Source organism: Pieris napi, chromosome Z, assembly GCF_905475465.1.
Source record: "Pieris napi chromosome Z, ilPieNapi1.2, whole genome shotgun sequence".
Lineage (NCBI taxonomy): Eukaryota > Metazoa > Arthropoda > Insecta > Lepidoptera > Pieridae > Pieris > Pieris napi.
This window is the reverse complement of record NC_062259.1, coordinates 11,930,748-11,942,951: the sequence shown is the minus strand read 5'-3', so window position 1 is coordinate 11,942,951 and position 12,204 is coordinate 11,930,748. Positions and strand designations below refer to the sequence as shown.

At 34.7% G+C, this 12,204-nt stretch overlaps 1 protein-coding gene across 1 annotated transcript; it reads left to right on the top strand.

The window, feature by feature from the left end:
- Nucleotides 1-3,727: 3,727 nt before the first annotated feature.
- LOC125062803 lies at nucleotides 3,728-11,127 on the top strand. The gene is made up of 3 exons (XM_047668964.1): nucleotides 3,728-3,792; nucleotides 8,734-9,282; nucleotides 10,041-11,127. The coding sequence occupies exons 1-3, from the start codon at nucleotides 3,769-3,771 to the stop codon at nucleotides 10,629-10,631; spliced, it is 1,164 nt and encodes a 387-aa protein (XP_047524920.1). The 5' UTR covers nucleotides 3,728-3,768; the 3' UTR covers nucleotides 10,632-11,127.
- Nucleotides 11,128-12,204: the final 1,077 nt, after the last annotated feature.

The window sequence follows — 12,204 nt, the reverse complement described above, 5'->3', positions numbered from 1 at the left end:
TCGGTTTACCAAGCGACTGTTTAATACACATATAGACACAGTTCATTCGCACAGCCGGGGATCGAACCTACGACGTGATATTATATTACTATACTAGCGGACCCGACAGACGTTGACGGCTCAGGCTGGGAATCGAACCCAAATCATTTGGTTACGTGACTAGAACTCTACCAGTTAAGCTATCCGAGACTCGTACGTAAAAAACCAGCTGTTTAGTTGCAGCGCCATCTGCCGGACTGATTTGTGAATCTAAACCATCCAGGGAATCGAAATTCCCATTTAAGAGGATTTCGGTGACATACACTCGAACAGTAGAATTATATATATAAAGATAGTGCACAAATGCCTAGAGATCCTATATTATGTCTGGAATAAGAAAACACTATACGATAGTAAGGGACAATAGAACGATTATTAAGAAGCTGATATGGATGTGAATTGGGTAAGAAGATGATGGGAAATTTAGGGTCGCAATTAAATCGAATGAAGAAATATTTGGAGGCTTTTACCGCTTGGAGTAAAAGGAGCTGGTGCTAGGTATAATATTGCAAATACTCTATTATACGAATAAATAATTATTCTCGTCATATTAACCGTAAATATAGATTCCATTAGAATCGTAAGACATCAATACAAATCGTATTATGTAAATGGTCACAAATATTGACATTTAAACTACATTTTGTAATCACATACGTTCAAAGGGTTTTATTAAAACGTTTTCAATATGTCCAGTTCAAAGTTATAAATGTCATTTCTGGAAGTCCATTTATTGAATGAAATGGAGCGAAAATTTTGTTACACGATATTAAAACATTATTTGACTCTTGTGTATATATTTGTTTGAATGAAAACGCAATATTTGAAATTGCGTCGCAATAATATATTTTGGATAAAATAAATTAAAATTTAAAATTAAAATAGATAAAATTAATTATCTTCATATTTGCTAGGTTAAAAGATTTTTTATTTCATACGAAACCAACGATTTATTTGAAGGCAAATATTTATAAAAAAACACGACAGTTAAATGTGTTTGCGTGTTGTTCCCACGAGAATGTAAGTGCGTGCTCCTATTACACCATGCCTCCTGCTGATAGAGGACAACTCTTTGTTTTTAATTTGTTATTATTATTAATTACTTAAGATGTCATGTGGTACATGGTTTAATGGTTGCAGCTCCTTACAAACGTTGTGTAAAAAAAAAAACATGGCGATTATAAAGAGTGGCGGTTTATTGCCTGTCTTCTCTTCCGTATCCGGGCATATCTCTACGCCCTTGATTTGAGAACTGGCACTAAATGTAAAATTAGAAGCATTAATATGTATTTCTTCACTGACAAGTCATAAGTGTACAATGTGTTACCTATATGATTAAATGATTTTTGAATTTGAATTTGAATCGTTTTTTAACGGGCAACTTGAGCGTCCCCCAAGAAGTGCAGTCATCGCAGCCTATGGATATAATAAATTAAAACAATATTAAGAAATCGTTTTTTAGCAGTATTAGCTTGGTTTGGGAGTAGGACTCTTAAGACTGAGTTTATATCCCGGATGAGGCTACCGTGACTGGCATGTCTTAGCCCAAAATTTGACGACATGTATCACCTACTTATATACTAAAAAAATATCAATGATATCGCAACCCTCGATTGTTATCATATATATCGATATATATTCCGCCTTCGTGGTCTGGTAGGCTTCGTCGGTCAAGTTTAATTCCCAGCAAAACAATAATTCTTCCAGGTTGCACACACGCAACACAACACACATTAACAAAAAATTAAAATTCATTCAGTTTCATTCAACAAAATTGAACTACACAGTTATTGTTTAACTACGTTATTGTAATGAAGATGTCACACGCTGATATTTTAAAGCTATTGTGTACGCATAAGTACTTATAGTTCCGAACTATTCCATAGTTTTTATTTCTAGTTGTCGTACTGTATATAAATAATAGAGCTTTCAATACCATGTAGCCTAAGAATATAGTCTGAACGGCCTTTTATCATACAGAACTGGACTGATATTTGACCACAATCCCACCTGATGTTAATGTGTCCAGGAGATGCCCATATGAGCTCCACTCCTTTGCTGTTTTTTTTATCGTGCAGTGCGGTTCCTGGGTATGTCAACAACGAAGGGGTGAAACTTCAGCGTGCTTCTGGTGTTGTTTTTTTTTATGGCTCTGGCACAATTTGTGCCAGCGTCAAGTATAGGATTTTTTTATAATTCGTGCTGTCCTCCATGTACGGTTTAAGCACTCGTCCGGTACCGCACAACCCTCCCAAAGGCCTAGAACAAATTTAAATCAAATTAAAACTTGCCCTCGAACCGGGAATCGAACCCGGTACCCCTCACCTAGCTGCCACATAATAAGACCGCTAGGCTATGAGGTATCTATCTATCTGGCTATCTGGTGTTGTTTCTCTTTTTCATTATGATAAAAACCATTAACAGACTCCCAACTTAAAGTGACGAGGGTAGTTTGGGGTCGGTACGGGAGATGCAATGGTCCCTAAACCCAACGGCCCTATATGTTCTGGACGGTAGACAGGTGAACGATTCCCCTTAATCCATGCCTACGTGGGAGCATACTCGCCTCGTCTGAACTTCGAAATGGAAATCTATTTCTTTTATATTTTAGAAATTACGTTTAAATTGTTTTTGACGTGACAACGTCTTATAATTCGATGGAGCCGGCTGCACTCACGAAAAAACATGACGCAGGCGGCGTTACCTCGCTCTGAGGCGTTCCATTTAAAATTGACATAATTGTATTTATGCGTACAAATAAATGTAACTTGATCAATTCAATTGTGATATCCATTTACCTCCTTCTCTATATCCATACAAAATACCTATCAAACAAATAAAATTTAATTATTTTTTTTAAAAATGCAACCATACCATCAATAATTTTTTATGACGTTGTCACGTTCAACTATCGTCAGTAAACCGACTTTACAGACAACCGATTTTTTTTCGTTGATAATGAAGCATTGTAAAGGAGAAAAATTTTCGGTGCGTAAAGAAAGAGTTTAAATAAATTAAATTATAATTAAAAAAAAAAGAAAAATATTAACTATCAAGTTATTGAAGAGCTGGGAATACAGGTATTTTTATTTAAAAGGGTTCCCAAATCTTACACATTAAAATGCATTGTTATCATGAATAAAACACATTTCAATTCAGGTCCGGTAACTTTTCGTTATAAAAATATATAGCTTTCCTAGTAATACAAGTAGCCTGTCTCGATAGAGTTCAATTACTGATTTAAAAGAGTGACGAATTGTTTCTTGCCAGTTCTTCTTGTCCATTCTACGCCCTTTAAGAACTTCAATTTAAATTTAGAATCACTTTTTACAGATGTTCATAAGCGATTTTCATCGTAGATAACACTTGAAGAGTATATTTTTCATCATATTATAAATTAATTATTATAAACTTTGTTTGTTAAATATAACGACCACAAGAGAAAATCTTTTGCTAAAATGAAAATAATAAATCCAATCAAAACCTTTCAGCGATAAATGTTTATAAATACACTACCAAGAAACACCTTAAGACTATACCCTGAGACCTTATTAGCTTACCTTCGTTAGAAATTATACAATAACACGTCTCGAACGGAAGGATTTTGGCCCACGCTTCCTTAGAACCTGTGAAAGTCTGCCCCTCTACCAAGGGTGGGCTTTATAAAAGCGATAGCCAGCATTCGATCGCTTGAGAAGTCTCATAGTCGGCAAGACAGTCCCCCGCACCATGCAAGGGAACTTGCGCCTAGTGGTCAGTTGTATTTTATTTTAAAGTGCCATTTTGGATTTTGTGTTGTGTTTAATTAATTGTTTCGGTTTGTTTATAACATTCTCTCATGATTTTATTTTTTACGCACATTTTTGTTTAAATTTTTGCGGGAAATCATTAAATATATAAGAGTGCGAACGTCCATTTATTAAATCACATTATCAATGAACTTCATTGTGTCAATTATCAAACATATTTGTCGAACCCACAAAAATTTTGTGTAAACCGCGTGATTATACTTTAATTCGATTGCAATTCTATCTAGGTCCAATTGACATTTTTATTTATAGTTTTTCGTTGGTTTGCCAAACTTCCATTCAAATATTGACTCGTGATATTTACTTGCCTGTTAGCAAATATAAAATTTGATATTTGCAAACAAAATTTATATGAAATTTTCTATATTTCAATATAACCATTTAAAAAGCTCAATATTGGCCAAACACAATCTATCCTATTTATTTTAAATACTTTTAAATCGGTCAAGTACTTTTTGGCTTTATACGGTACAAATATACAACGATATAAGTATTTATATCATTATATATACTTAATAAAAGGGCTTTTTTTTAATTATATACATAGATCTGTCTTTTTTTCAAATTGTTAATTTTTCCTACTTCTTTCGCGTTTTCATTTACTAAATGTTCATGTATACTAAAATTAAACTATAAATAAGAATATAACGACAAATTTGAGTATATCAGTAGATTATATAAACTTATTTAAAGCACGCGAGTTAGCATCTTAAGCCCACAATGTTTGGAAATTGCTTAACAATACAAAAACAAATACAACCAATAAAAGCTTTTTAGGTTACGTGATAGCTTTATAGTTCACAAGAATGGATTAAAAATATCCTAACACACAAGATAATGGTTTGATCAATGTGGTCTTGTTTCGATTTTTCGTACCACATCAACCTCCGTTGTTTCACAAGTAACCCTAAGAAACTCCTTTTCGCGCTCCACCACTAAGGAACCAGCTGAACCATTGAATTATTCTCGAACCAATCCAACTTAGGATTGAAGACTAAAGCGTATCAATTATCAAAGCCATTGTTTAGAAAAATATAGCTGATAGATAAAAATAATCTCAGAAAAAACTTTGTAGTGCTTCCTTGAATCGTGTAGGAGGAAGAGTAAGACTCTTCAGATAAATCTTCGCCAACTCCCTTCACAAACGCGTTTCTTATGAAAATTGCTTAACATAGAGAAAGTTTACAAGGCTTCAGATAAGGTTAGATTCACGTTTTAGAATACGGGGCTTACTGACTGGCATATCTTGCATAATCAATTTACGGCAATATTGTATTTCAACCAGACAAAATTATTATTTTTGATAAGATTATTTGTCTAAAGAACAGAATTATTTTACAACATTAGTGTAATAAAATATATATAACGTATACTCAAACTCAAACTCAAAATATCTTTATTCAAGTAGGTAACCAAGTACACTTTTGAATAGTCAAGTTAAATTAATCGTAAATTTACATTTACTACCAGTATAATAATAATTGACACTCGTAAATATAGTAAGTTAGTTACGGTATTGTAAAAAATGCTACAGATGTGAAAAACTGGACTGGATTTCATTTATGAAATAACAGCATTTTCGTTTAAATTCTACAGCGATTTAATACCACATAATTTCATATTAAAAGCCAATTCAATTAAAATTACTTGTGGCCATTAACAATCAAATATATGTCAATAACAAATTGATCATCAACCAAATGATCACTAACTAAAATTTGTAAATTCTAATAAACCGAACGCGTTTGACCCCGGTACTCGTACAAATTTACATTTGTATATCCGAGGTGGAAATGCACGGGCGTAACTCAATTAAGAGTCGAGAAGAGACGCGCTCGGATCGCTTTGTGAGCTTATTAGCAATATTGAGCAGTTTTTAATTTTTTTTGAGCATGACCATGCGTTCAAGTAAAGGCTGACCAGAAATGTGCGCAATTACTCGTACGGTGAAGGAGAATAAAGAGGCGGGAAGCACAAAAATGATCAAAACACATACAGAAATCTGAGGCTAAGCTGGTGGTAGGTTAGTGTCATGTTCTTATCCAAGTAATCCCCAAACGGAGATTTCCTCGAGATATTTAAGCTCTCATTTATGTAAGGTACCCGATCGGAATGCAAAAAAAACTCAAGCGTGTTAAGGTTAGATAGAGATGCATAAAAGCAATATTTATTAATAGTATTATATTGCAAACAAACCAAAACTGTAATAAACATGAACAATGATATATATGACTAACAATAAAATTTAGTAAAACTCCAATGCAGTTCTGAACTAAGCGAAAGCATATATACAACGATCGTATAACTTTCGTGTAAAAGTAGATCAAAAACTAAATAATATACAATTTGCAAATCATATAAATTATATATACCTATATTGGACCGCCATAAAGCACTAGAAATTGTTTACAGCGGTCCAGTGTCTAATTCTGTAACTCCCAATGGTGATTCCGATCTCCAATGATAGATTCCTGGTACATAATGTACGAATAATGTTTATCAAGCCAAACCTCAGCTTCAATAGTTCTTTTTTCGCAACGCACGAAATTCCTATTTATCCAAACAAAAGTTTTTTTAAACAAACAAAAGTGCCTTCACTAAAAGTCCTATGGCTCACAAACGACAGTTACCAAAAGTACGACAGTTGTCAAATTTATACACTGGACGGCTAACTAAAATTTATATGAATTTAATAATAGTACCGCCATCTATGGGCCAACCTAAGAACTTTTCAGCCTATATATTAGACATTTATGTTGAGTTTTTGTACCGCGATTACATTGCATACAAAACGTTGGGTTCGCTATCTGGAATTTACAGAGTTCCAACGTTTTATTAGCCAAGGTATATTTTATAATCGATCACGTAAGCTTATTTACATAATACTTACGTTTAGCCGAGGACTTGAGTTCACAGTTACAGATAATATTATAGCATTCGTAACATGCAAACGGCGCTAATAAATGTACACATACTTTCTAATTTTCCACTTTATATAACATTGTAATATTGGTCAAATTTATTTCACTGCGGGTCAGAAAGCACGAATTTTGTTCATTATTCTCTCGTGCTTCGTTATTCTGTATTCCGATTCAATCACACATAAATTAGGCAGTAAAGCAGCGAGAATTGATTGGGAAGCGTGTGGCGGCTAAACTCTAAATTCTGCATTTTGTACGGAAATACATAAAATCTTTAAGTTCCTCCTGCACACCATGCACCTTCTATATACTAACAATAGCAATACTAATTCAGAGGTTCTCAAGTAAAAGTTCGATTAGTTTTGTAAATCGTAAACTGGAAATGTTTACATAGACAAAATATAGGAAAGCCAGGAAGTGCGGGTCTTATGGACACAAAAAAAAAATTAACATTATATATTTATTTGAATCTCCTACTGAGGTAACTTCACTCCCTCCACGGGGCCTGCTACTCAAAAAGTGTGTTCCTCCAAAACGAGAAATCACCAATTATACAATATGGTCCATAACAGACGTTACCTAAGATCAGTATATTACACACACACATATATATAAATAAATTTAATAATTACAAAATTATATGTTTAATACAGGCTCTAGTGCCTGGCATTGGGGACATCCCTGTGTCGTGGATCATCAGATATAGTTCCGTGGTATAAAGTTAGAACAATACAAAACAGTTAGTAATGTATATTAATGATATAAACAAAACTGTAAAATTAATTAATTAACTAAAAACTATTTTATATATATCAAAAAGTGTAATAAAAAGGTTATATAAGACTTTATTATACTAATAAAATATGATAAGGACAGCTTAATCATCTTCCCAGATTAAATATTTTACAACTATTGAAATCAGAGGTGCGTATCACAAGCGGTGTGACACGATTTTTATAATATGCTTCCTCTACAAATTAATCAATACTAATTTTACATTTTGCATTTTGAGGGGTATATTCCACAGATGAACCGACATCAGATATATTTACATCCGATTATAGAACATTGAATAACTCGCCCATGACAATGTTTTGTTTATGATAATGAGTTAATTAAACCGGCGACTTTCGCCATGGTTACCTTAACGGTACAAACGTGTGCGAACATAACTTCCTACTGTGAAGTGAACTGGTTCTTATTTCATACTTTCCTTTTGTTATTGTTACGTAACGATAAAAATCTTTCGAATTTATCAAGAAACGTGTAAGTGAAACCTCTCTGAGAAAGATTTTGCAAGTTAAACGTTTAAATCGATCTTAGGGATCTTAGGATCTCTATAAAATTGGAAAAAAACTAAATTTTTATTTATATTCTAGTTGCAGTACAGATCTAAATTACGGTTAAATTAAAGTACAGTCTTAATGAGTCTCAGACAGCTGTTTCTTTGACTTTGTTTACGTAGTTTTATTAGTATTTTTATACAATTAGACCTTTTGTGCCTTGAGATTTTGAGTTTTCCCTACGAATAAGTGTTGATTCCGCACAAAGAAAGAACAGCCATAGGGAACAGCCTGAAAGCGAGTCAGACTCGTCGAACACTTTTTTCCTAATTTTCCCTCTTTTTCACTTATTCCTATTACCTAATTTTCCCTCTTTTTCACTTATTCCTTTTACCAAATTTTCCCTCTTTTTCACTTATTCCTATTACCTAATTTTCCCTCTTTTTCACTTATTCCTTTTACCAAATTTTCCCTCTTTTTCACTTATTGCCATTACCTAATTTTCCCTCTTTTTCACTTATTCCTATTACCAAATTTTCCCTCTTTGTCACTTATTCCTATTACCTAATTTCCCCTCTTTGTCACTTATTCCTATTACCAAATTTTCCCTCTTTGTCACTTATTCCTATTACCTAATTTTCCCTCTTTTATACGTATTTCATTTATACCTTCAATTTACAGGTTACCCTAGCGGTAATCATTCTGGTGTCTTTGGTATCTGGGAAGGCGTTGATACCACAAGAACAACAACCACAACAGGAGCTTAAGCAAAACCTTAAGAATGTCGCGCAAAATCGAGCTGGTTACGATTATCCAGCACCTAGTGATGATGTAGAGGCACACGGGGATCTGCATCACCCCGAGCCCAGTGATCACGACCATCACATTGAGGAACATATTCCAGATGAACATCACGACCACCACGACCACCACGATCCGGGTTACTGGAAAAAGAAACTAATCTGGAAAGAGGGTGTTAAAAAGATTTGGAAAAACTCTAAGAAGCTCGCTTACAAACCAGGATGGAAGAAAATTTATAAGCCAGTTTGGCATGACATTAAGGTTCCAGTTTGGCAGGAAACAAAGGTGGTCGATTACAAGAAAATTTATAAACCAGAATGGAAGCCTATTAAAGTCAAAGCGTTGAAGGAGATAAAAATCCCTGATTACAAGAAAGTGACGGTACCAGTTTGGAAGGACATTGTTGTGCCAGGGTGGAAGGATATCCAGGTATTTAATGTTTTTATAATATAAATAAGTGGATACAAAAATAATAGACCGTTGTTATTTTATATAATTATCCAGGCGCTAAAATCCTAAATGAGTCTCAGATTGCATTGCATTGGTGTTAGCTGTCTGTGAGAGACGTGTCGTCGATTTTTGGGTTTAAGTTATATCGGTTTCCTCACGATGTTCGCCTTCACCGAATGAGCCAGTCTTAGATGCACACGCTGAAACAAAAACCTATTGGTGGATGGCCGTGATTCGAACGCACGTCCTCAGGGTTGAGAGTCGCAGGCTTAAGCCACTAGGCCAACATACATCACGTTGTCTGTAGTGTAAAGTCAATGAAATTATATTTTTAAATTTTTGTAAAATTTTACTTTTTTTTAATATTTTGTTAAATCGAACTGAAAACTTATTGTCATTATATAATTATTAGTTGCTGTTAAGGTGGGAACTAACCAAAGTTACGAGGTGTAATGTAGCATTCGCATCGAGCGTGTTACGCATCGAGCATGTTACGCTGTGTTCTAAAATCGGCGTAACATGCTCGTCAAACGTCTGTGCTCCGCTTTCAACGAGCAACGAGCGGCTCGTTGCTCGCTGGTTTCCCCGTAACACGACGTACTGACTGCACGAATGCTCGCTGTGTAACATTACATTACATGCTACATTACACCTCGTAACTTTGGTCAGTTCCCACCTTTATACTAAACTTACTGTTAACTACACTGCATTCTTATTGAAATTATAAATATTTACAGGTTCCCGCGTACAAAAAGCTTTGGAAGCCCAAATGGGTCAAGGTGGGTGTACCTGGCGAAAAATACTTAGGCAAAGACCACGATGGCTGGGAGTACACTTCACATGACCTTTGGAAGAAGCGGCTGGTCTGGGAACCTTATTGGCAGAAGTACTTTAAACCAGCCAAAACCAAAATTTGGATTCCAGACAAAAAACTTGTATGGAAAGATAATTGGGTCAAAATCTGGCGCCCTGGTACCAAAGAGATCTGGATTGACGACAAGAAACTTGTATGGCAAGAAGCTTGGCAAAAGTACTGGAAACCATCGAAAAAGCTGGTCCACGTATGGGACAAAAAGTTGGAATGGCAGGAGTCATATAAGCAGATATGGATACCTTACTGGAAGGATATCGTTGTTCCCGGAATCAAAAAGATTTGGAAGCCCGTCTGGATTTCAGAGTGGTTCCCTTCACCCGATCACCACGACCATCATAACCACGAATCTCACGGTTGGGATCGAAAGGATGGCTCATCCGGAACCGAAGAAACTGGTACACCAGTTTCTACAACGCCATCACCTATTTCAACTTTGTGGAAATTTCCAAAATAATGTTGCATATGCTAAAATTGCATTATATATAGCTATTGGATATTTGCCATACTGGATGTAGATCCTGAAGGGAGCCATTGCATCACGCGTCGCAAATAGGTAACAAATTTATCGTCTGTATTTATTTGCGTGGCGAACTGTATATATGTGATGCAATGCGATGTTCTTGCGGTGCCAAATAGATATAAAAACCAAAAGTTCGAGGGCCCAACGATATATGCGCAAGTTTTTATTCAACTTTGTGTTAATAAGACTTTTGTTCATAGGAAAAAACCAAACATTAAATGTTAAAAATAAAAAGAACTCAATGCGTTGATTTTGAAGATGTCATTAAAAGCTTTGTTTAAGTTATTAAACTGAATGTTGACGGTCGTTTTGAAAACTTGAATTTGTGCCTCTGTGTTTGTGTGTTGTTGATATATTATTAATTTTAGTTTTAAGTTATTAAGCGAAACCAAAATAGATGTTATTTCTTTAATAAATGTTGTGTTCTAAATATTTGTTTTATTTTCGGTTTATTTTAGATATGGCTTAACAGAACGATATTTCTACTATTACCGACAAACCCTAAACATGGGGAGATGGGCTGCATCTGTTTCACTAAAACCTTTGAAGTTTTTTTTAAATTAATAATTAAAATACCGTGTCACCTTGGGACCTCTAGAGTATCCTGCGTTATCAATGGACTCTTGGAGGCGGAATTGTAATGGTAGTAAGTAAATCCTGTGATCGTGTTACCAGACGTTTCCATATATGATCTGAATATCCTGAAAACTGATGTATAATAACGCCACTGCAATTTTTCCTATGAAGATTTTGAAGGGTAGTCTGTAAGGAGTTTGAAAGCTGGGTTTGCACACTACTTTGCCTGGAATAAGTACGGAGAGCTGTCTGTCGGTCCCGTGACAGCTACATATGGTCTACCAAACTGTCCGATATTCATTCCAAATTGCTATGACAGTACTAGAATATTGCACTGTTGTATAAAACTCATGTGTAGTGGAATATTTTTTTTGTAATCGAAATCCCTATTAAATGCGCCAAAACTTGTAATAGTTTTCACTTTTCGGTAGAGAATTTTTTTGGCAGTGGGGTCCGAAGTAAACAAAAAGATATGATTTGAAAAAAAATTATATCGTATAACTTAATATTATCTTCAATACACTCAATAAACAACTATAAATAGTATGTCTAACGCAAGGACTCATCAGTACCAATCTAGTGGATATTATGAAAAAGATACAGGATTTAGTTTTAATAATAATTAGTAAAAAAAAGTCAATTTTCTTAAAAAATAAATTATAACTCTGCAGGGGTTGAGCTTAGATACCTCCCGTAGAACTATTTTTTGCAGCTGATGACCTCATCTATCCCCTATTTGCGTTTGATCCACGACCACCCTGTTTTGACCACCCTGTATATACGAGTAGTTTGAATTAACCTTTTAATACAATGGCTACAGCTGTCACTAGCTTCAGTTTGTCTGAATAATAGGGGCTGAAATATCTAGGAGTGCTTTAAATGAAATCACATTTTTTACGTGTGGAAATGATATGAAAACGTAAGATCCATG

Coding starts and splice junctions, on each gene's coding strand:
- LOC125062803 (XM_047668964.1), top strand. CDS start 3,769: ATGCAAGGGAACTTGCGCCTAGTG. Junction 3,793..8,733: donor AAGGGAACTTGCGCCTAGTG/GTCAGTTGTATT, acceptor TTCAATTTACAG/GTTACCCTAGCGGTAATCAT. Junction 9,283..10,040: donor CAGGGTGGAAGGATATCCAG/GTATTTAATGTT, acceptor AAATATTTACAG/GTTCCCGCGTACAAAAAGCT.